The 26740-nt window shown below is 42.4% G+C and overlaps 1 protein-coding gene across 1 annotated transcript in view; it reads left to right on the forward strand.

Moving 5' to 3' along the window:
- The first annotated feature begins 12422 nt into the window (after positions 1-12422).
- Positions 12423-26740, forward strand: part of LOC115130440 (aryl hydrocarbon receptor) — an 86456-nt gene continuing 72138 nt past the window's right edge. Inside the window, exon 1 of the mRNA XM_029661594.2 lies at positions 12423-12954. Coding sequence (XP_029517454.2) covers positions 12896-12954 — 59 coding nt within the window. The 5' untranslated portion in view covers positions 12423-12895. The remainder of the gene's footprint in view (positions 12955-26740) is intronic.

The raw sequence follows: 26740 nt of genomic DNA on the forward strand, positions 1-26740 counted from the left end.
AGAGCTTTTTTCTAACTTCAACTATGCACACACCAAGGTTATGCTGTTTGGTCAGCGGTGGAAAAAGTAGCCATTGTCATACTTGAGTAAAAATAAAAATACCTTAATAGAAAATGGCTCAAGTAAAAGTGAATGTCACCCAGTAAAATACTACTTGAGTAAAAGTCTGAAAGTATTTGGTTTTAAATATACTTAAGTCTCAAAAGTAAATGTAATTGTTAAAATATACTTAAGAATCAAAAGTATGAATCATTTAAAATTCTTTATATTATATATTTTTAATTACGGAAAGCCAGGGGCACACCAATGCTCAGACATCATTTACAAATGAAGTAATTTGTGTTTTGTGAGTCCGCCAGATAGGTAAGGCAGTAAGGATGTAAGGATGACCAGGGATGTTCGCTTGATAAGTGCATGAATTGGAACATTTTCCTGTCCTGCTAATCATTACAAATGTAACAAGTAATTTTGGGTGTCAGGGAAAATGTATAGAGTAAAAAGTACATCATTTTCTTTAGGAATGTAGTGAAGTAAAAGGAAAAGTTGTCCAAAATATAAATAGTGACGTACAGATACCCCCCAAAACGACTTAACCTCTCTGGGATAGGCGGGATGCAAATGTCCCCCCTGGCCAATTGCCAAGGAAAATGCAGAGCACCAAATTCAAATAAAATACTATAAAATTCAAACTTTCATTAAATCACACATGTAAGATACCAAATTAAAGCTACACTCGTTGTGAATCCAGGCAACATGTCAGATTTCAAAAAGGTTTTTCGGCGAAAGCATAAGAAGCTATTATCTGATGATAGCACAACAGTAAACAAAGAGAGAGTAGCATATTTCAACCCTACAGACACCACACAAAACGCATAAATAAAATATAAATAATGCCTTACCTTTGATGAGCTTCTTTTGTTGGCACTCCAATATGTCCCATAAACATCACAAATGGTCCTTTTGTTCGATTAATTCTGTCGATATATATCCAAAATGTCAATTTATTTAGCGGGTTTGATCCAGAAAAAAACAGCTTCCAATTTGTGCAACGTCACTGCAAAATGTCTCAAAAGTTACCTGTAAACTTTGCCAAAACAATTCAAACTACTTTTGTAATACAACTTTAGGTATTTTTAAACGTTAATAATCGATTAAATTGTAGACGGGACAATCTGTGTTCAATATAGGAAGACAACAAACTCATGCTACTTTTCCAGTCAGGGGCCTTCTCAAAAAGTACACTTCAAATGACACAAATTCAAGATGGCCGTACTTCTTCATTACACAAAGGAATAACCTCAACCAATTTCCAAAGACTGGTGACATCCAGTGGAAGCGGTAGGAACTCATTTCCCAATGAAATCTCATTGAATAGACAGTGACATAAAAAATAAAAAAATCTGAATGGTTAGTCCTCGGGGTTTTACCTGCTACATAAGTTCTGTTATACTCACAGACATTATTCAAACAGTTTTAGAAACTGTTTGATAGAAAAGTGTTTTCTATCAAGATCTACTAATAATATGCCTATATTCTTGGCATGAGTAGCAGGAAGTTGAAATTGGGCACGCTATTTATCCAAAAGTGAAAATGCTGCCCTCTATCCAAAAGAGGTTTTAAGTAGTACTTTAAAATGTTTTTACTTAAGTACTTTACACCACTGCTGTTGGTCTATAAGTACAACAGTACTTCAAACGAACACAATTTACATTTCAGCAGATGTGATCAAAATACACCATCCATAGACGCTAACTACTTTCGCGCCTATCAACGATAGTATTGTAACGACCCTGGGTTTATTATCGCAGATATCGACTCTGCCGTTTGAGCATGCTTTTTTTTACAATTGATAGCGCGCTGGACTTCAGGCTAGAAGGTCGAGGGTTCGAGACCTGCTCCCTGCTATTTCATTACAGTATCTTCTGACCGGAGAAGTTTTGTTAAGAGCCTGAGGATTGCTCTAAACAAACCAGGGGTGTAAAACTCATTCCACGGGTGGCGGGTTTTTTAAAAGAGTTTTGACCACAAATACCAGTATAGGATGAGTCAACAACACAGTTGAAACTGCACTATGCCGAAATCGCTCCAAACATTTTCTGGTGGCAAAAATTCAAATAGTTTGCTTTTGTGGAGAATCATTGTACCATCTAAACTGCTGTGAAATATACACTGCTCAAAAAATAAAGGGAACACTTAAACAACACAATGTAACTCCAAGTCAATCACACTTCTGTGAAATCAAACTGTCCACTTAGGAAGCAACACTGATTGACAATACATTTCACATGCTGTTGTGCAAATGGAATAGACAACAGGTGGAAATTATAGGCAATTAGCAAGACACCCCCAATAAAGGAGTGGTTCTGCAGGTGGTGACCACAGACCACTTCTCAGTTCCTATGCTTCCTGGCTGATGTTTTGGTCACTTTTGAATGCTGGCGGTGCTTTCACTCTAGTGGTCGCATGAGACGGAGTCTACAACCCACACAAGTGGCTCAGGTAGTGCAGCTCATCCAGGATGGCACATCAATGCGAGCTGTGGCAAGAAGGTTTGCTGTGTCTGTCAGCGTAGTGTCCAGAGCATGGAGGCACTACCAGGAGACAGGACAGTACATCAGGAGACATGGAGGAGGCCGTAGGAGGGTAACAACCCAGCAGCAGGACCGCTACCTCCGCCTTTGTGCAAGGAGGAGCACTGCCAGAGCCCTGCAAAATGACCTCCAGCAGGCCACAAATGTGCATGTGTCTGCTCAAACGGTCAGAAACAGACTCCATGAGGGTGGTATGAGGGCCCGACGTCCACAGGTGGGGGTTATGCTTACAGCCCAACACCGTGCAAGACGTTTGGCATTTGCCAGAGAACACCAAGATTGGCAAATTCGCCACTGGCGCCCTGTGCTCTTCACAGATGAAAGCAGGTTCACAATGAGCACATGACAGACGTGACAGAGTTTGGAGACGCCGTGGAGAACGTTCTGCTGCCTGCAACATCCTCCAGCATGACCGGTTTGGCGGTGGGTCAGTCATGGTGTGGGGTGGCATTTCTCCATGTGCTCGCCAGAGGTAGCCTGACTGCCATTAAGTACCGAGATGAGATCCTCAGACCCCTTGTGAGTCCATATGCGGGTGCGGTTGGCCCTGGGTTCCTCCTAATAGAAGACAATGCTAGACCTCATGTGGCTGGAGTGTGTCAGCAGTTCCTGCAAGAGGAAGGCATGGACTGGCCCGCCCGTTCCCCAGACCTGAATCCAATTGAGCACATCTGGGACATCATGTCTCGCTCCATCCACCAACGCCACGTTGCACCACAGACTGTCCAGGAGTTGGCGGATGCTTTAGTCCAGGTCTGGGAGGAGATCCCTCAGGAGACCATCTGCCACCTCATCAGGAGCATGCCCAGGCGTTGTAGGGAGGTCATACAGGCACGTGGAGGCCACACACACTACTGAGCCTCATTTGGACTTGTTTTAAGGACATTACATCAAAGTTGGATAAGCCTGTAGTGTGGTTTTACACTTTAATTTAGAGTGTGACTCCAGATCCAGACCTCCATGGGTTGATAAATTTGATTTCCATTGATAATTTTGGTGTGATTTTGTTGTCAGCACATTCAACTATGTAAAGAAAAAAGTATTTAATAATAATAATTCATTCATTCAGATCTAGAATGTGTTATTTTAGTGTTCCCTTTATTTATTTGAGCAGTGTATTTTCCATAACCCAAAATATTGTATTTTCAGCTGTTTGAAGCTGGTGTACAAAACTGAAAGTAGAGAAGACACAAACACTAAAATGAATAACAGGAAGCATAGAAATAGCTCACATAGAACAGGTCAGACACTTCTTAGACTTGATTTCAATGAGACTGACAGATCTGTAACACTAATTTCTATATGAATTTGGTCGGGTCGCCCAAGAAGTTACATATTGCAGCTTTAACAGAATATTAACTTTAAATAGTCCGATGTTCACTGGACACTGTCATAGACTCTTTTTTTGTTATTGCCCGAGATACAGACTGCTTTATTGATCCGCTAATACAGGACTGGCAAAGGCCCAATACTGCGGTAGGCTATATAAAATTGGGGAAAATTAGTTAGGCGTATTTGAAAAACGGACAGTGCATTCTGAAAATATTCAACCCCCTTGATTTTTTTCTCAAAATGCTGTTACTTTACAGACTTATTCTAAAATGGATTAAATTGTGTTTTACCCTCATCAATTTCTTTGCAAATGTGTAAAAAAAAAGAAGGAACAATCACATTTACATAAGTATTCAGACACTTTACTCATTACTTTGTTGTAGCACCTTTGGCAGCGATTACAGTCACAAGTCTTTTTGAGTATGAGGCTGCAAGCTTGGCACACCTGTATTTGGGGAGTTTCTCCCATTCTTCTCTGCAGATCTTCTCAAGCTACGTCAGATTGGATGGGGAGCGTCGCTGCACAGCTATTTTCAGTTCTCTCCAGAGATGTTCGATTGGGTTAAAGTCCGGGCTCTGGCTGGACCACTCAAGGACATTCAGAGATTTGTTCCGAAGCCACTCCTGCATTGTCTTGTCTGTGTGCTTAGTGTTGTTGTCCTGTTGGAAGGTGAACCTTCACCCAAGTCTTAAGTCCTGAGCGCTCTGGAGCAGGTTTTCATCAAGGATCTCTCTGTACTTTTCTCCGTTCATCTTTCCCTCGATCCTGACTAGTCTCCCAGTCCATGCCACTGAAAAACATCCCCACAGCATGATGCTGCCATGCTTCAGCTTAGGGATGGTGCCAGGTTTCCTCTAGATGCGATAATTGGCATTCAGACCAAATAGTTCAATCTTAGTTTCAGCAGACCAGAGAATCTTGTTTCTTTAGGTGCATTTTGGTAAACTCCAAGCGGGCTGTCATGTGACTTTGACTGAGGAGGGGCTTCAGTCTGACCACTCTACCATAAAGGTCTGATTGATGGAGTGCTGCAGAGATGGTTGTCCTTCTGGAATGTTCTTCCATCTCCACAGAGGAACTCTGGAGCTCTGCCAGAGTGACCATCGGTTCTTGGTGACCTCCCTGACCAAAGCCCTTCTCCCTCGATTGCTCAGTTTGCCCGGGTGGACAGCTCTATGAAGAGTCTTGGTGGTTAAAACTTCTTCCATTTAAGAATAATGGAGGCCACTTTGTTCTTGGGGACCTCCAATGCTGCAGAAATGTTTTGGTACCCTTCCCCAGATCTGTGCCTCGACACAATCCTGTCTCGGAGCTCTACAGACAATTCCTTCGACCTGGTTTTTGCTCTGACATGCACTGTCAACTGTGGGACCTAATATAGACAGGTGTGTGCTTTTCCATATCATGTCCAATCAATTGAATGTACCACAGGTCGACTCCAATCAAGTTGTAGAAACATCTCAAGGATGATCAATGGAAACAGAATGCACCTGAGCTCAATTGAGTCTAATAGCAAAGGGTCTGAATACTTATGTAAAAATGTTTAATACATTTGCAAAAATGTCTAAAAAACTGTTTTCTCGTTGTCATTATGGGCTATTGTGTGTAGATTGAAGAGGAAAAACATGTATTTAATCCATTTTAGAATAAGGGTGTAACGTAAATCAAACTGTGGAAAAAGTCAAGGGGTCCAAATTCGTTTCGAATCCATTGTATGTTTACTGTCACCGCATCGTATCCTGGACAGAACATATCTGCCAGGGAGAAGAAAAAAATGTACTTTTCTATTTTTAACTTAACTTTTTTTATATATATTTTTTAAAACTTCTTAAAGCATTGTTGGTTAAGGGCTTGTAAGTAAGCATTTCACTGTAAGGTCTACTCTACACCTGTTGTATTCGGTGCATGTGACAAATAAACATTTGATATAAGTAATTGTAGCCTTGAATACAAAAGCTCTCTTATTGCTTTGGAGTAACACCTGTAGCTCCCTGGTCCACTACACTTCCTTTCTGTCAGCTCCAGGTCATGACTTGGCGGCTGTTTCCCGTGTTGTCCTGGAGACCATGAATGTTGAACATGGCCTACTGTCAGCCTCAATCTTCTATATTTCATTCCTCCGACTTCAAGCTAATATTTCTCACTTAGTTTCTGAAAAAAGAATGCACAAAGAGAAAAAAGGTCAATGTATGTGACTACTTGCCAAGACTTGGTTAGAAAAGGTTGGGAAAAACTAAAGTAAAGGACCCTCAAGTAACCAAGAGACACCTAATCATGTATTACAGACATTTCAAACCTCATCATGTATTACAGAGATTGCATACCTCATCACGTATTGCAGAGATTGCAAACCTCATCATGTATTACAGAGATTGCATACCTCATCACATATTGCAGAGATTGCAAACCTCATCAAGTATTACAGAGATTGCATACCTCATCACGTATTGCAGAGATTGCAAACCTCATCACGTATTACAGAGATTGCATACCTCATCACGTATTGCAGAGATTGCAAACCTCATCACGTATTACAGAGATTGCATACCTCATCACGTATGACATAGTTGGCAAACCTCATCACATCTTACAGAGATGGCAAACCTCATCACATCTTACATCTTATATTTGTTTAGGCCTCGCTTTATGAAAGATAGTTCACAGAAAGCTGTGAATGAAGATGGGCTGAAAGTAAAGTAACATAGATGCTGACTGACAGTTGCTGAGGCCAATGCAAAAGGGACGATCTTCAAAACTTCTAGTGTGCAATTTGTGCTTCCGTTTAAAGATAGGCTGCACATGCACATACAAGTAAGACACACACAGAGCATAGAAACACCCATCCACCAAGCTCATCAATACCCACAACCCCACATAGACACATGTAAGTGCACCCAAGGTCACACAACCACACCCCATTCATCCACACACACATGCGTCTTGAGACACACACACACACACACTTATCTACAGGAACCAGGGTAATTAGTGAATAAAGTACAGCGCAGTAAAACAACAATACGCAATATTCAGGTATCACGGCTCGAACCCTGTGAGGCCAGTTGTGGCATTTGGCAACGCATCTCTGACGAATTTCCTCTAGTTTATGGCAGGTTTTATTTAACTTTTCTGCAGCTCAGTGGATTTTACAGTGCCAATAAGGAGGCAATTTGCCTGTTTTGTTTATCATTAAACAACTGGACATCCATGGCAACAAAAGTAGGTTTTAGCGTTCAACCCGGTACTTCACTGAAAATTGATACTTCATGGAAGCGATTTATAGTCATTTGCCAAAAATTGCATTGCTGTTTTTATCTGATCTGTGTAACCAATCTGCATGCTTTAATTTCATACTATTTATATTGCTGACCTATAATAGGAAAAGATACAGTACATTTTCTTCTGTTTATTAATGAAACAGAAATAGTATATTTGATTGTTTTTTCAGTATAGAACATGTTTTGTTCTAAATCAAAAATTTCATGCAAGAGGAGAAGGTAGAGCTGGTAGTTGACCCCACAATCTGTTTCTTCTCCAGAGAGCAGAGGAAGACGTCAACACCGAGGGGCGGGGAAAAGACCACAAAAAATGGGACAACAATTATGGTCCTCTCTTCCCTGCATGACAGACATTGTGGTTTCTCCCCAACTCAGAACACACAGAAGCGATTGCCATAATTAGCTAATAACATCACCATTTACAGCTCGCCCGTTGCAGTCTAAATGGGCAGAAACCATGACACTCCCTGGACACATTATATGACCTGATGGTAATGGAGTCTAGGTGTTGATATGTCTATGGTTGCCTAGATTGGTTCTCAATCAGAGGCAGCTGTTTATCGTTGTCTCTAATTGGGGACCATATTTAGGTAGCCATATTCCTTGGGTATTTTGTGGGTTCTTATTCTATGTTTAGTTGCCTGTCTGCACTAGCTATATTAGCGTCACGGTTTATTGTTTTGTATAGCTTGTTCAGTGTTATTTATTTAATTAAAGAAGTATGTAGGCTTAGCACGCTGCGCCTTGGTCTCCTCCATATGACAACCGTGACACAGGAATAGATAGCATCATGTTATGTTTTCTCTCCCGCTTCCCATTCCTGCATTTCCTTTACTATTCAATTCCAGTTGTAGGCCTTCATGAGACTCAAACCAGTATGCAATTGGAAGAACAAGTTTATCAGCCCTGGATATGATGCATGTGGTTGAAGCCTGCGCCCCTGTGAAAAAACAAGCTTCCAAGTCATACTTAAATTAACCTCATAAAGTAGCATCCCATTGTTGACTACAAGATACAGCACTTAACATCTGCATTACTACAGACCCTGGTTCAATTCCAGGCTGTATCACAACCAGCCGTGATTGAGAGTCCCATAGGGTGGCGCACAATTGTCCCAACGTCGTCCTGGTTAGGGTTTGGCCGGGGTAGGCCAGCATTGTAAATACGAATTTGTTCCTAACTGATTTGACTGGTTAAATAAAAAATTGAAAATAATATCTGTCTGATGAACTGTACATCAAACATACTGAACATCAAACATACTGAACATCAAACATACTGAACTGTATATCAAACATACTGAACATCAAACATACTGAACTGTACATCAAACATACTGAACATCAAACATACTGAACTGTATATCAAACATACTGAACATCAAACATACTGAACTGTATATCAAACATACTGAACATCCAACATACTGAACTGTATATCAAACATACTGAACATCTAACATACTGAACTGTATATCAAAAATACTGAACATCCAACATACTGAACTGTATATCAAACATACTGAACATCCAACATACTGAACTGTATATCAAACATACTGAACATCCACCATACTGAACTGTATATCCAACATACTGAACTGTATATCCAACATACTGAACATCCAACATACCGAACTGTATATCCAACATACTGAACTGTATATCAAACATACTGAACATCCAACATACTGAACTGTATATCAAACATACTGAACTGTATATCAAACATACTGAACATCCAACATACTGAACTGTATATCAAACATACTGAACATCCAACATACTGAACATCCAACATACTGAACTGTATATCAAACGTACTGAACTGTATATCCAACATACTGTCAGTAACAGAGAACAGTGGAGTGGGAGAGCAGCAGCCGAGTGAGAGAGCAGCAGCCGAGTGGGAGAGCAGCAGTCGAGTGGGAGAGCAGCAGTCGAGTGGGAGAGCAGCAGCCGAGTGGGAGAGCAGTAGTCGAGTGGGAGAGCAGCAGTCGAGTGAGAGAGCACCAGCCGAGTGGGAGAGCAGCAGTTGAGTGGGAGAACAGCAGTTGAGTGGGAGAGCACCAGCAGAGTGGGAGAGCACCAGCAGAGTGGGAGAGCAGCAGTCGAGTGGGAGAGCAGCAGTTGAGTGGGAGAGCACCAGCAGAGTGGGAGAGCACCAGCAGAGTGGGAGAGCAGCAGTCGAGTGGGAGAGCACCAGCAGAGTGGGAGAGCACCGGCGGATTGGGAGAGCAGCAGTCGAGTGGGAGAGCAGCAGCCGAGTGGGAGAGCAGTAGTCGAGTGGGAGAGCAGCAGTCGAGTGAGAGAGCAGTAGTCGAGTGAGAGAGCAGCAGCCGAGTGGGAGAGCAGCAGTCGAGTGGGAGAGCAGCAGTCGAGTGGGAGAGCAGCAGTCGAGTGGGAGAGCAGCAGCCGAGTGGGAGAGCAGTAGTCGAGTGGGAGAGCAGCAGTCGAGTGAGAGAGCAGTAGTCGAGTGAGAGAGCAGCAGCCGAGTGGGAGAGCAGCAGTCGAGTGGGAGAGCAGCAGTCGAGTGGGAGAGCAGCAGTCGAGTGGGAGAGCAGCAGCCGAGTGGGAGAGCAGTAGTCGAGTGGGAGAGCAGCAGTCGAGTGGGAGAGCAGTAGTCGAGTGAGAGAGCAGTAGTCGAGTGAGAGAGCAGCAGCCGAGTGAGAGAGCAGCAGCCGAGTGAGAGAGCAGCAGTCGAGTGGGAGAGCAGTAGTCGAGTGAGAGAGCAGCAGCCGAGTGAGAGAGCAGCAGCCGAGTGAGAGAGCAGCAGTCGAGTGGGAGAGCAGCAGTCGAGTGGGAGAGCAGCAGTCGAGTGGGAGAGCAGCAGCCGAGTGGGAGAGCAGTAGTCGAGTGGGAGAGCAGCAGTCGAGTGGGAGAGCAGCAGTCGAGTGGGAGAGCAGCAGTCGAGTGGGAGAGCAGCAGTGGAGTGGGAGAGCAGCAGCCGAGTGGGAGAGCAGCAGCCGAGTGAGAGAGCAGCAGCCGAGTGGGAGAGCAGCAGCCGAGTGGGAGAGCAGCAGTTGAGTGGGAGAGCACCAGCAGAGTGGGAGAGCACCGGCGGATTGGGAGAGCAGCAGTCGAGTGGGAGAGCAGCAGCCGAGTGGGAGAGCAGGAGTCGAGTCCACAAAAACTCAGTCAGCCAGCCATGTAGCTTCGCTTCAGACCGAATCTGTCTAAAAAAGACATCTTGCTACGGCGGTGATTGCCCTGCACCAGTGGCTGTCACGCAGGAATGTAGCGTGGCCGCATAAGCAAACGAGCATAATGAATTAAGTCCATGGGAACAGCTGCATGCTGGTTCTCTTTCCACCACCATGGTCGGAATTCTGTGGTGAGGACAGCAACCATGATGCTCAGCTCCCACAGTCTGAATAGAACTCTGTCTGAATTGTTAATCTGCTGCATGTGTCAAATCTCCATTACTACTGGACTTCTGCTGAAATGTGAGGCAAGCTGGCTGGCCACAGTGCAGAGCAGAGAGAGAGAGATGCTCGGCCTGCCTGCAGCATTATGGCAACAGGAGTTTGACAAAAGATTAAATGTTGGAAAAATACCATTTGACAAAAACACTCACTCGTCTACAACTCTCACGGTTGTGTTTAATACAGTCGTTTCCCACCACCCTGTGATGTTTTGTAATGAGAGCTTGAATCCAGGTAACAGGTAATGGGCTTGCACTGGTAAAAGAGAAGCCAGACCTGAAAAGCAGGTGACTGTTGGAACGTCGTGGCGTTTGGCACAACCACAAATTCTTGCCCTATTTTTTTTCTCTCCCATCCCCATTGGTTTAGTTGTTAGGGAAACAATTTACATGTCCTTAGGGCAGAATGTATCCTCTCCTATTGACAGACATGGAAGATACTCTATACATGTAGGTAGAGCCCCACTCAATTACCTCTCAATCATGACCCTGTGTGGTAGATCACGAGTGTAGCTATGAGATTGTGAGCAATGTCGTCTTTTGTTTGTGCAAGGCAATAGTAGCCTACTTTTACTGATAGAGCAGGAGGTGAATGGCGTTCACTGTCCGAATTACGGGCACACTATGAGGAAGTGTAACAGGGTTTTCTACTCAACATATAGACATCCATTAGGATTTTGAATGGGCTAAGTTGAACTTTTTATCAATCTTTCTCACTCTCCAGCCTGTACGTCAGGCTTGCACCAACCTGATGCTGATCCTGTTGCATACCTCAGCCCACCATCAATACCCCACTAGTCAGAAATGAATGTATTGTGATTCAGTAGGTATATTATTACTGTTATTGCTATTATTATGTTATTACTGTTTATACTATACTATTAAACTATTAATAGTTGTATTTCACAAATACAGGCACAGATCCACCAAAAACATCTGCACTAGCTAAGCCGTGGTTCCCCCTAGCCAGACATGTCACCCATGATTATGCTGCTGGAGCACCTCGATACACCAACTCCTGGATACAGTAACTCCTACTGAAATGGCTTAGAAGACAAGCATTGGAGGACAGGTATATTAAACATTGTGTGTTTGAGCTACAGACTTCTGGGTTTCTTTTGCATCTGATGGTACTGACCATTAGTCTGTGTGGTTAACAGGGGCTGAGCTAGAGCAGCGGCGTTTGTTAAATAAGGGCAGACCCGAAGGGGCCCGGGCCAGGTCTTAAACCAAAATTGTCTAGTGTCAGAATGCTTTGAGCTACAAATTACTAAAAGCTATCATGTTTTGCTCTATGATGCTCACACGCTACAAAATAGTTGTTAGAAGGTCATAGGAAAAACATTTACCAACCAAAACCAACTTACCTGGTAAAATAAAAATGTTTTTAAACATTTACATAGTGTCTATAATACTGTAATAAACTCACATACTGTAGTTGCTGTCACAAACCCCAAACTCCACAAGGTTGTCACTGACTAGTTTTGTTCCCCACTGAGCAAACAATTTCTGTACTTGCATTCATATAATTTGTTTGTTGTTTATTTTTATTTTTTATATTTTTATTGACATTTGAATGCAAATGTTTATGACAAATAGTTTGGTGTTCGACTTGTTGTCCTGAAAATAAAATGGTAAAACACTTAATTGTGAGGCTAATTACAAGGGCTGCTGGAGATGCAGACAAATGAAAATCAGATGTATGAAACGCTGGGACTCGGGACTGTTAGGGTTAAAAAAACAGCTCAAAGGTTATCGGATTTCCTGAAAACGCCCCATGCCAGGAACGATAGGCACATTTTACCTGCTGCAAGAGAGCAGTTCAGAAACTGTTCCGAGCGTTGGGTTGTAATACAGTCAAATCTACCCCTTTAGAATAAATATTTTGTTGTTTGTTTGAGGGTCTCTAGAGAGACTTCGCATGAACAAAAAGAACAGGAAGGGAAATTTGCTGTGATCACGCACATATTATTTACTCTGTTGATCGGGGGAACTTTCCGAAACTTGCTTCATCCCCCAAGCACTTCTGGATTTACGCCGCACGTCTATTACGGTCGACTTTGCCAGTGACTTTGACCGCTTGGGTCTGTCAAGTTAACGTCGCGGGGGATCTGCGTTAAGGAGAGACCGCTCTATTTGAAGGGATTCACGCATGTCTGGATATTAACTTCCCTTGTTAATTTGAGAACGGTCTCTGAGGAAGACAGTGGATGTTATTGTGTTCGTGTTTTTGAACATTTTGTACCAACTAATACAGCAGAAGCGTCAACATGTTGAGTAACACTGGAGTCTATGCTGTCAAGAAGCGGAAGAAGCCCGTTCAAAAAACGTAAGCATGTAATTTAAACCTGTTTGACCTGACAATAAATGTTTTGGGAAGTTCGATTTAAGTCTAGCATGAGCTGGATACAGAATGGCGCTTGATTTGATAATGTGCTGCATATCGAGTTCCATCGCGTATCATGGAGTTGAGCATTCTTGGCTATACATAAGCCTAGCCTATACATAAGCCTAGCCTTTTTGATCCTTTACGTAAGGCATCTAAAACCAATCATTCACTTCGTGTTGTTGGATTATTTTCTTCATAAATTGTTATTGGTTTTGATTTATTGCTAGTTTGCTTTTCCTGCTTTCTTTCTGGGGTAACTGGGTTTCTTTCTGCACAGAGGACAAAGTCTCATTGTACGCATGCACCGCTCGTAAAGAGCATGTGTGCAGTATTGATGTGTTGTGTAGCTGTAAATTTGTGCCTGACCAGAAGTTCTCGTGCCTCCCGTTTGTCTTTATCCCGGTCACCTTAAGCATCTCTCTTCGTGTATAGTTTATGTCTGGCATGGAATAGTAAGTACTCTTGCATTAATCACAATCAAGTTTGAGAGTCTGCTGCACTCACGCGATGCTTACAGGAGGGCGGGGCGTGCGGGGGATTGCTGGCATGAGGTATGTTATTGTAATCTGATACAGTTCTCATTATGAAAACACACTTCTGCATCTTTTCCTACTTTTTTCACTTTATTGCACAACCTAGTTACAAAAGAAACATATATTTTGTAATGCAGGTTTTCACAACTAAGTAAGAATTACTAATAGCATAGCTGAGGAAAACGTTTTCCTTTATAGGAAATTCAAGTAGTGCAACGGTTTTGGGTTTGTTGTAATCTATGCTATTACTTTTACGTTTTTTTTCCACAAACATTTGAAGGATTCCAACAAAGTATTGAGAATGTGTCACATGCATTTATAATTAATAAGACCATAATAAGTATTTGCTTACTATAATATATACTTAAATAATTAAAAAAATGATATTACCAGGTTCACGTCGGTTTATAACAATATTAATGTAGTTATTTTATGCATTCTAATTCTAAATACGTTTTCTTTACACTACGTGTAGGATTTGTCAAGCAACCAGACAAAATGTATGTTCAATGTAAACAACCTAGATTTGATGGAATGTTACAGCTGTGTGTGTGTGTACAGTGTGTGTGTGTGTACAGTTTGTGCGCTTGCATGTGTCTTATGTTGTCCCTGTGAGTTAAACAGTGGAGGCTTCTCCGAGGAGGAAGGGGAGGACCATCCTCAGTGAATTTCATACAAATAAATTGTGAAAAGTTCAAAAAGTGATAATTTTTAGATAAAACTATGCTAAATATTCACATCACCAAATAATTTATTAAAACACACTGTTTTGCAATGAAGGTCTACAGTAGCCTCAACAGCATTCTGTAGGGTAACACCATGGTGTAGCCGGAGGACAGACAGTTTCCGTCCTCCTCTGGGTACATTGACTTCAATACAAAACCTAGGAGGCTCATGGTTCTCACCCCCTTCCATAGACTTACACAGTAATTATGACAGCTTCCAGAGGATGTCCTCCAACCTATCAGAGCTCTTGCAGCATGAACTGACATGTTGTCCACCCAATCAAAGGATCAGAGAATTAATCTAGTACTGAAAGTGCAAGCTACAGCTAACTAGCAATGCAGTGTATAAAATGTGGTGAGGAGTTGACTCAAAAAAAGAGAAAGACAATAGTTAAACAGTTTTGAACAAATTAATTTCTTCAAAAATGGAGAAGAAGCAAGCGAGAGATTTTGTAGTATTTATATATTTTTTTGAAAAAAATACTATCACTTTCACTTACTTAGCTAGCGAATGCAGCTAGCTACTTTAGCCTACTCAAACACCCAGCTCAAACAGAGAGGGATGCTATGTTAGCTAGCTGGCTATAGCTATCCAATTCTGGAACTCTTCCAAGTCAATGTAAGCTTTTGAGTTTAGTAGTTTATTGCGCCAGGCCCACTTGTGTAACTACTGAACTGCTTGCTGCTGACTGTACACTGTACTGCATGATTGTAGCAGGTTTACCAACGTGTTAGTTCTAGTAGTTATGTTGACAATGACGTTAATATGGTGACAATGATGTAGCTGTTAGCGGTTATGATTTGAAGGTTTGGCTTGGAATGTTTTTTTTCGCCTGGTCACAGACAGCTGATGTGTTGTGCACTGAAGTCCACAAGTGAAGGGAAAGGGTGAGAGGAGGTGAGCGCGTAAATGCGATAATTAATTATACAAAGATCAAAGGGATCATGCTGTTTGTATGTGGCTGATATGAAAGTGAACTGTGTTTGTGTTTGATCAAGGTTGTAATCATTCCAACTCTTGATCTGTGCACCTACATTTTAAACGTTCATTCATCGGCTAGGTTCTAGCAACCTCATGATGGGTATAGGGAAAATTTGAGTATCATGTAGTTGCCTAAACCTATCGATGTTACATTAAGCTGGGTGAGTGGAATATGAATGGCAGTCATCCAATATGCTGTAATAGAAATAAGTCCATGCTTATGTAGCCGGTGTGAAATGACTAGCTAGTTAGCGGTGGTGCGTGCTAGTGGCGTTTCAATCGGTGATGTCACTTGCTCTGAGATCTTGAAGTAGTGGTTCCCCTTGCTCTTCAAGGGCCGTGGCTTTTGTGGAGCGATGGGTAACGATGCTTCGAGGGTGACTGTTAACGTGTGCAGAGCGTCCCTGGTTCGCGCCCAGGTCGGGGCGAGGGGACGGACGTAAAGTCTACAATGTTACATTGATGCTGTTGACCCGGATCACTGGTTACTGCGGAAAGAGGAGGAGGTCAAAAGGGGGGTGAGTGTAGCCGATGTGAAATGACTAGCTAGTTAGCGGTGGTGCGTGCTAGTGGCATTTCAATCGGTGACGTCACTTGCTCTGAGACCTAGAAGTAGTGGTTCCCCTTGCTCTGCAAGGGCCGCGGCTTTTGTGTAACGATGCTTCGAGGGTGACTGTTGACATGTGCAGAGCGTTCCTGGTTCGCGCCCAGGTCGGGACGAGGGGACGGATGTAAAGTCTATACTGTTACACTTGTAAAAAAATACACTGCTCAAAAAAATAAAGGGAACACTAAAATAACACATCCTGAATGAATGAAATATTCTTATTAAATACTTTTTTCTTTACATAGTTGAATGTGCTGACAACAAAATCACACAAAAATGATCAATGGAGTCACACTCAAAATTAAAGTGGAAAACCACACTACAGGCTGATCCAACTTTGATGTAATGTCCTTAAAACAAGTCCAAATTAGGCTCAGTAGTGTGTGTGGCCTCCACGTGCCTGTATGACCTCCCTACAATGCCTGGGCATGCTCCTGATGAGGTGGCGGATGGTCTCCTGAGGGATCTCCTCCCAGACCTGGACTAAAGCATCCGCCAACTCCTGGACAGCCTGTGGTGCAACGTGGCGTTGGTGGATGGAGCGAGACATGATGTCCCAGATGTGCTCAATTGGATTCAGGTCTGGGGAACGGGCGGGCCAGTCCATAGCATCAATGCCTTCCTCTTGCAGGAACTGCTGACACACTCCAGCCACATGAGGGCTAGCATTGTCTTGCATTAGGAGGAACCCAGGGCCAACCGCACCAGCATATGGTCTCACAAGGGGTCTGAGGATCTCATCTCGGTACCTAATGGCAGTCAGGCTACCTCTGGCGAACACATGGAGGGCTGTGCGGTCCCCCAAAGAAATGCCACCCCACACCATGACTGACCCACCGCCAAACCGGTCATGCTGGAGGATGTTGCAGGCAGCAGAACGTCCTCCATGGCGTCTCCAGACTCTGTCACGTCTGTCATGTGCTCAGTGTGAACCTGCTTTCATCTGTGAAGAGCACAGGGCGCCAGTGACGAATTTGCCAATCTTGGTGTTCTCTGGCATATGCCAAACGTCCTGCATGGTGTTGGGCTGTAAGCACAACCCCCCTGTGGACGTCGGGCCCTCATACCACCCTCATGGAGTCTGTTTCTGACCATTTGAGCAGACACATGCACATTTGTGGCCTGCTGGAGGTCATTTTGCAGGGCTCTGGCAGTACTCCTCCTGCTCCTCCTTGCACAAAGGCGGAGGTAGCGGTCCTGCTGCTGGGTTGTTGCCCTCCTACGGCCTCCTCCACGTCTCCTGATGTACTGGCCTGTCTCCTGGTAGCACCTTCATGCTCTGGACACTACGCTGACAGACACAGCAAAGCTTCTTGCCACAGCTTGCATTGATGTGTCATCCTGGATGAGCTGCACTACCTGAGCCACTTGTGTGGGTTGTAGACTCCGTCTCATGCTACCACTAGAGTGAAAGCACCGCCAGCATTCAAAAGTGACCAAAACATCATCCAGGAAGCATAGGAACTGAGAAGTGGTCTGTGGTCACCACCTGCAGAACCACTCCTTTATTGGGGGTGTCTTGCTAATTGCCTATAATTTCCATCTGTTGTCTATTCCATTTGCACAACAGCATGTGACATTTATTGTCAATCGGTGTTGCTTCCTCAGTGGACAGTTTGATTTCACAGAAGTGTGATTGACTTGGATTTACATTGTGTTGTTTAAGTGCTCCCTTTATTTTTTTGAGCAGTGTATATTGTCCTACCTCATCTTAAATGGCACCGACCACCACTGGAATGAAATCATATACAGCTTTCTCAAATACTTTCCCAGTATAAATCCCCAAATGAAAAAGGAGTAACTTTAGGCCTGTGTAGAAATACTTCTCTGTGTTTCTGAAGATGTGGCCTGAGGATTCCTGCACAGCCAAGGCACACTTTATTTTATTTAACAAGGCAAGTCAGTTTGGGAACAAATTCTTATTTACAATGACAACCATTGAGACTGACATCATCATAGCATTCCAATATGGTTCAGTCCATTTAATTATCTCCTTCTATTTTTCTTCTTACTTATGTACATTCACATTTGAGTAATTTAACAGATGCTCTTATCCAGAGTGACTTACAGGAGCAATTCATGTTAAGTGCCTTTGCTCAAGGGCACATAGTCAGATTTTTTTTTTTTACCTAGTCAGCTCAGGGATTCAAACTGGCAACCTTTCATTCACTGGCCAGACACTCTTAACCACTAGGCTACCTGTCAGCTCAGGTAGGCCTATGCCTTCAGAAGTTTCTGGCCACGTGTGTGCAGTAAAGTTAAAGCATTTTACAAGTGGTTATAGGCCTAATCATGTAAGACCAAATATGTGGATTACAGTAAAGGTATCTCATATTTTCTTTTTATTACCTGTAACTATTCTTTCCATATAAATTACATTTTTTTCTGTTAGGCCTATAAAATATACAATTGAACAGTACACGGACAACTGACACAGTAGCTGATGTAAAGTGTTTAACCGATCTGAGACTTTTCTACATCTTGTTGGGATTACTCCCAGAGCCAACTGTGTGAATATATGGCTTAATTATTTCCTAAGGGTCATTAAAGTCCTTGTGGGAAAGATTGTGGGAAGGTGTGTGTTGGTGGGTGCGTCCATGCTTAAGTAGTATGTATGCATGTGTGTTTGTGTTTGTTTTTACATGAGTGTGAGAGAGTTACTGATGGTTAAGATTTAACCTGTTAAACTCTGATTAGTTGTTTTTGGCGCGGTCTAGGGCCTGGCAAGTTTAGGGCAGTAAATTGAAATTGAACTAAACTCTTACTGCTGGCAATATCATAAGAATCACCCTCAAATAAAGGTAATGCATAATGCGTTATGTTCATATTCATAGAGTTTGCAATGTATGTCAAGTCACCAAAAGTGAAAACATTTAGTAAGCATGGAAAGTAGAGGCATTCACGTTCTGAAATGGACCACGGCCTTTTCCCATCCGGACCCGATATGCATAGTATAGAGACCCGTCTCAAACGGACCAGAGGACAACTAGTCCCGTTCTGTATAGACCTGATCGGATCCAGACCTGATCAGAGCGAAAGAAGCACCAGAAAAGTCCATTTTGAATCTACTTTATTAACCAGAGCTGATAAAGCGCTAGGGAGAGGACGTAGATAGAGGTGATGCTTTAGCAGGAGCCGTGCTTCTCCTCTGAGCTTCTCTGAGATATTATTGCATTTGAAAGTTTTGGCAATTGCAATTATGTATATGGTGTTATAGTTGTTAATAGGGTCGCACAGGGTCGGAAACTTTCCAGTAATTTTCAAGAATTCTTCCGGAAATTGTAATGGGAAGTTAAGCCCTGGAATTTGGGGAATTTTGCTTAAATTCATCAAAAAAGTTAGCTTATAACAGTGAACCTTTTTTTTGGGATACACATAAGGCAATTAATTCTAGGTATTGTGGCATATTTGGTTAAACTATCCCCAATTCAATGGAATTGCAATCGTCTGCATGCACAGTGTATTCTTACGTCACATGTACAGTCGTGGCCAAAAGTTTTGAGAATGACACAAATATACATTTTCATAAAGTCTGCTGCCTCAGTTTGTATGATGGCAATTTGCACATCCTCCAGAATGTTATGAAGAGTGATCAGATGAATTTAAATTAATTGCAAAGTCCCTCTTTGCCATGCAAATGAACTGAATCCCCCAAAAACATTTCCACTGCATTTCAGCCCTGCCACAAAAGGACCAGCTAACATCTTGTCAGTGATTCTCTCGTTAACACAGGTGTGAGTGTTGACGAGGACAAGGCTGGAGATCACTCTGTCATGCTGATTGAGTTTGAATAACAGACTGGAAGCTTCAAAAGGAGGGTGGTGCTTGGAATCATTGTTCTTCCTCTGTCAATCATGGTTACCTGCAAGGAAACATGTGCCGTCACCATTGCTTTGCACAGAAAGGGCTTCACAGGCAAGGATATTGCTGCCAGTAAGACTGCACCTAAATCAACCATGTATCGGATCATCAAGAACTTCAAGGAGAGCGGTTCAATTGTTGTGAAGAAGGCTTCAGGGCGCCCAAGAAAGTGCAGCAAGCACCAGGACCGTCTCTTAAAGTTGATTCAGCTGCGGGATCGGGGCACCAACAGTACAGAGCTTGCTCAGGAATGGCAGCAGGCAGGTGTGAGTGCATCTGCACGCACAGTGAGGCGAAGACTTTTGGAGGATGGCAGCAAAGACGCCACTTCTCTCCAGGAAAAACATCAGGGACGGACTGATATTCTGCAAAAGGTACAGGCATTGGACTGCTGAGGACCGGGATAAAGTATTTTTCTCTGATGAATCCCCTTTCCGATTGTTTGGGGCATCCGGAAAAAAGCTTGTCCGGGGGAAGACAAGGTGAGCGCTACCATCAGTCCTGTGTCATGCCAACAGTAAGGCATCCTGAGACCATTCATGTATGGGGTTGCTTCTCAGCCAAGGGAGTGGGCTCACTCACAATTTTACCTAAGAACAAGCCACGAATGAAGAATGGTACCAACACATCCTCCAAGAGAAAGTTCTTCCAACCATCCAGGAACAGTTTGGTGACGAACAATGCCTGTTCCAGCATGATGGAGCACCTTGCCATAAGGCAAAAGTGATAATTAAGTGGCTCGGGGAACAAAACATCAATATTTTGGGTCCATGGCCAGGAAACTCCCCAGACCTTAATCCCATTGAGAACTTGTGGTCAATCCTCAAGGAGCGAGTGGACAAACAAAAACCCACAAATTCTGACAAACTCCAAGCATTGATTATGCAAGAATGGGCTGCCATCAGTCAGGATGTGGCCCAGAAGTTAATTGACAGCATGCCAGGGTGGATTGCAGGGGTCTTGAAAAGGAAGGGTCAACACTGCAAATATTGACTCTTTGCATCAACTTAAACTTCTTATGGCTTCGCTAACGGGATCGATATGACAACAGCCAATGAAAGTGCAGGGCGCCAAATTCAAAACAACAGAAATCTCACAATTAAAATTCCTCAAATGTAGAAGTATTTTACACAATTTTAAAGATAAACTTGTTGTTAATCCCACCACAGTGTCCGATTTCAAAAAGGCTTCACGATGAAAGCACACCAAACGATTATGTTAGAAAAGTCATATTACAGTTCGTAGAAACATGTCAAACGAAGTATAGAATCAACCTTTAGGATGTTTTTAACATAAATCTTCAATAATGTTCCAACCGGAGAATTCCTTTGTCTGTAGAAATGCAATGGAACGCAAGCTAACTCTCACGTGAGCACGCGTGATCAGCTCATGCCACTCTGGCAGAGCCCTGACTCATTCAGCTCTCATTCCCCCTCCTTCACAGTAGAAGCATCAAACAATGTTCTAAAGACTGTTGACATCTAGTGGAAGCCATAGGAAGTGCAATATGACCTCATAGACACATCCTGACTGATATTCGATAGGCACTGACTTGAAAAACTACAAACCTCAGATTTCCCACTTCCTGGTTGGATTCTTTCTCAGGTTTTTGCCTGCCATTTGTGTTCTGTTATACTCACAGGTATCATTCAAACAGTTTTAGAAACTTCAGAGTGTTTTCTATCCAAATATACTTATAATATGCATATATTAGCAACTGGGTCTGAGTAGCAGGTAGTTTACTCTGGGCACCTTATTCATCCAAGCTACTCAATACTGCCCCCAGCCATAAGAAGTTAATGTAATTGTCAATAAAAGCCTTTGAAAGCCACTTATGAATTATACGTCAGTAATCCATAGTGGCATCTGGCAAAAATATCTTACGACACTGAAGCATTAAACGTTGTGAAAATTTACATTTGTGTCATTCTCAAAACTTTTGGCCACGACAGCACAGCGGATTCTAAAGACCTTGCACACTAATGAGATGCTATTGAGCCCACACTACTACACTGTCTGAGCCAATGACTACATGCTTTCTGGTAAGTTTTGATTACAATACTGGGTGGGGTGAATATATTTTATATGACATACATGATTTTTTGATTAACTTCTTGAGTGTAGGGGGCAGGATTTTAGTTTTTGGCTAAAAAACGTACCCATTTGAAACTGCCTATTTCTCAGGCCCAGAAACTAGAATATGCATATAGGATAGAAAACACTCTAACGTTTCCAAAACTGTCAAAATATTGTCTGTGAGTATAACAGAACTGATATTGCAGGGGAAAACCTGAGGAAAATCAAACCAGGAAGTGCTGTTTTTCCTGAAAGCTCTCTGTTTCCATTGGATGGCTTGTCTACATTTAAAGGGATAGCAACCAGATTCCTTTTCCTATGGCTTCCTCAAGGTGTCAACAGTCTTTAGACATATTTTCAGGCTTTTATTTTGAAAAATGAGCGAGAAAGATAACATTGCGTCAGTGGATAGCTGGGAGTTTTGCTTGCGCAACAGAGTGGGGCAGCCATTGTCTCTCCCTCTCCTATTGAAAGAGCGACAGTCCCGGTTGATATATTATCGATTATATATTTTAAAAACAACCTGAGGATTGATTGTAAAAACTTTGACATGTTTCTGTGGACATTACGGATACTATTTGGAATTTTCGTTTGTGATGCCGTGACCGCTCGAGCCTGTGGATTTCTGAACATAACGCGCCAAACAAATGGAGGTATTTTGGATATGAAAATAATCTTTATGGAACAAAAGGAACATTTATTGTGTAACTGGGAGTCTCGCGAGTGCAAACACCCGAAGATCGTCAAAGGTCAACAAACAGATTACCGACCATTTCGAATCTCACCATACCCTCTCTGCTATGCAATCTGATTTCAGAGCTGGTCATGGGTGTACCTCAGCCACGCTCAATGTCCTAAACGATATCTTAACCGCCATCGATAAGAAACATTACTGTGCAGCCGTATTCATTGATCTGGCCAAGGCTTTCGACCCTGTCAATCACCACATCCTCATCTGCAGACTCGACAGCCTTGGTTTCTCAAAAGATTGCCTCAACCTGGTTCACCAACTACTTCTCTGATAGAGTTCAGTGTGTCAAATCGGAGGGTCTGCTGTTCGGACCTCTGGCAGTCTCTATGAGGGTGCCACAGGGTTCAATTGGACACTGTGTTTGGACACTCCTTTGGACACTGTGTTAACAACCCTCCAGGCAAGCTTCAATGCCATACAACTCTCCTTCCGTGGCCTCCAATTGCTCTTAAATACAAGTAAAACTAAATGCATGCTCTTCAACCGATCGCTGCCTTCACCTGCCCGCCTGTCCAACATCACTACTCTGGACGGCTCTGACTTAGAATACGTGGACAACTACAAATACCTAGGTGTCTGGTTAGACTGTAAACTCCCCTTCCAGACCCACATCAAACATCTCCAATCCAAAGTTAAATCTAGAATTGGCTTCCTATTTCGCAACAAAGCATCCTTCACTCATGCTGCCAAACATACCCTTGTAAAACTGACCATCTACCAATCCTCGACTTTGGCGATGTCATTTACAAAATAGCCTCCAATACCCTACTCAACAAATTGGATGCAGTCTATCACAGTGCCAAGCACCAAGCTTTCAGAGCAGCTCACAGATTACTGCACCTGTACATAGCCCACCTATAATTTAGCCCAAACAACTACCTCTTTCCCTACTGTATTTATTTTATTTATTTTATTTTGCTCCTTTGCACCCCAATATTTTAATTTCTTCTTTGCACATTCTTCCACTGCAAATCTACCATTCCAGTGTTTTACTTGCTATATTGTATTTACTTTGCCACCATGGCCTTTTTTTCCTTGACCTCCCTTATCTCACCTCATGTGCTCACATCATATATAGACTTGTTTCTACTGTATTATTGACTGTATGTTTGTTCTACTCCATGTGTAACTCTGTGTCGTTGTATGTGTCGAACTGCTTTGCTTTATCTTGGCCAGGTCGCAATTGTAAATGAGAACTTGTTCTCAACTAGCCTAGCTGGTTAAATAAAGGTGAAAAAAAGGTAAGCGATTTAATCTATTGCTTTTCTGACTTTCGTGACCAATCTACTTGGCTGCTAGTGTTTGTAATATTTTGTCTACTGAGAGAGATGTTCTTACATAAACGCTTGTTATGCTTTCGCCGAAAAGCTGTACTGAAATCTGACACGCCAGGTGGATTAACAACAAGCTAAGCTGTGCTTTGCTATATTGCACTGGTGATTTCATGAAAATTAAATATTTTTAGTAATTAATTTGAATTTGGTGCGTTGCAATTAAGCGGGTGTTTATGAAAATGATCCCGCTAAAGGGATGGGTGCGCCAAGAAGTTAACTAGTAAATAGTAGCCTACAGCAAAGTGTATTTAAATCATTTTTTAACTTAACAATTTCTGCTTGTTAGTTTTTGCCACCATGTGGGTTTTAGCCTGTTTCCATACATGTTTAATTTTTAAACATTTTATCTTACAGTTGTTTAACTGCTTAAATATTTATCTGTACATGGAATTATATTTGGGTTTCTTTTACACATTTTTTTCTAATCTTTACAGGCAAATGTCACCGTCACTATCTGATGTGTGTAGACGTTTCACTGCAGCTAATTTTGAAGGAAAAGCTATGTACATTTGCAAATGCTGTGCCAAGTCATATGTGAAGAATGCAACAAAGATGCAGAATCATCTGTCCAAGTGCATAAAGTTCCCTCAGCGCTCACAACAAGCAACCTCTGACAAAAGTCCCTCTATCTCTATCTGACTGATTATGATTTTTCAACACCGATGCCAATACCGATTATTGGAGGACCAAAAACAAAAAAGCCAATACCGATTAATTGTCGATTTAAAAAAAAGAAGTATTTGTAATAATGACAATTACAACAATACTGAATGAACACTTATTTGAACATAATATAATACATCAATAAAATCAATTTAGCCTCAAATAAATAATGAAACATGTTCCATTTGGTTTAAATAATGCAAAAACAAAGTGTTGGAGAAGAAAGTAAAAGTGCAATATGTGCAATGTAAGAAAGCTAACGTTTAAGTTCCTTGCTCAGAACATGAGAACATATGAAAGCTGGTGGTTCCTATTAACATGAGTCCTCAATATTCCCAGGTAAGAAGTTTTAGGTTGTAGTTATTAGAGGAATTATAGGACTATTTCCCTCTATACCATTTGTATTTCATTAACCTTTGACTATTGGATGTTCTTATGGGCACTTTAGTATTGCCAGTGTGTGTAACAGTATAGCTTCCATCCCTCTCCTTGCTCCTCCCTGGGCTCGAACCAGGAACACAACTAAAACAGCCACCCTCGAAGCAGCGTTACCCAGAGCAAGGGAAACAACCACCCCAAGGCTCAGAGTGAGTGACATTTCACTTCGGTTACACCAGCCTCATCTCGGGAGTTGATAGGCTTGAAGTCATAAACAGCGCAATGCTTGACGCACAACGAAGAGCTGCTGGCAAAACGCACGAAAGTGCTGTTTGAATGAATGTTTACGCGCCTGCTTCTGCCTACCACCGCTCAGTCAGATACTTAGATATTTGTATGCTTTTATGCTCAGTCAGATTATACGCAACGCAGGACACGCTAGATAATATCTAGTAATATCATCAACCATGTGTAGTTAACTAGTGATTATGATTGATTGATTGTTTTTTATAAGATAAGTTTAATGCTAGCTAGCAACTTACCTTGGCTTACTGCATTCGCGTAACAGGCAGTCAGTCTCCTTGTGGAGTGCAAAGAGAGAGAGGCAGGTCGTTATTGCGTTGGACTAGTTAACTGTAAGGTTGCAAGATTGGATCCGCCGAGCCGACAAGGTGAAAATCTGTCGTTCGGCCCCTGAACGAGGCAGTTAACCCAACATCCTAGGCCGTCATTGAAAATAAGAATGTGTTCTTAACTGACTTGCCTAGTTAAAGAAAGATAAAATAAATGTTAAAAAAAATTAAATCGGCAAAATCGGTGTCCAACAATACCGATTTCCGATTGTTATGAAAACTTGAAATCGGCCATTCTGATTAATCGGTCGACCTCTAATCTCTATGCGAGGTCAAAATTATGAATCAGACACCTTATCAATAGCAACAGCTCATGGTCCTCCTGGAATCAGAAGTTTTTTTTTTACTCAATGGATGAACGTAGTCAGATAAATGCTGATTAATGTCTTGCTCGAGCTGTGTATGCAACTGGTTCACCTCTGATGCTCATAGACAATGTGTATTGGAAGAGATTTCTGAATGTTCTTCGCCCAGCATACACACCCCTCCAACCAGACATGCTTTACCTACTCATTTTCTGGATGCAACAGAGTTCAAGTGAAGCTCAAGCAAATCATAGAGAAAGCAGACTGTATTGCAATCATCTCTGCTGGGTGGTCGAATTTTCGTGGGCAAGGAATAATTAACTACATAATCTCCACCCCTCAACCAGTATTCTATGAGAGCACAGCCACACCGGTCTCTATATTGCAGATGAGCTGAAGGCAGTCATCAATGACCACAGAAGGTATTTTCACTGGTGACAGACAATGCTGCAAACATGAAGGCTGCTTGGTCTAAAGTGGAGGCGTCCTACCCTCACATCACACCCATTGGCTGTGCTGCTCATGCTTTTAATCTGCTCCTCAAGGACATCATGGCACTGAAAACAATGGATACACTCTACAAGAGAGCCAAGGAAATGGTTAGGTATGTGAAGGGTCATCAAGTTATAGCAGCAATCTACCTCACCAAGCAAAGTGAGAAGAATAAAAGCACCACATTGAAGCTGCCCAGCAACACCCGCTGGGGTGGTGTTGTCATGTTTGACAGTCTCTTGGAGGGGAAGGAGTCTCTCCAAGAAATGGCCATATCACAGTCTGCCAATGTGGACAGCCCCATCAAGAGGATTCTCCTGGATGATGTATTTTCGGAGAGAGTGGTAAGCAGCCTGAAAAAACCTATAGAAATAGCCATTTTACGGA

The sequence above is a fragment of the Oncorhynchus nerka genome, linkage group LG1 (genome assembly GCF_034236695.1).
Source record: "Oncorhynchus nerka isolate Pitt River linkage group LG1, Oner_Uvic_2.0, whole genome shotgun sequence".
Lineage (NCBI taxonomy): Eukaryota > Metazoa > Chordata > Actinopteri > Salmoniformes > Salmonidae > Oncorhynchus > Oncorhynchus nerka.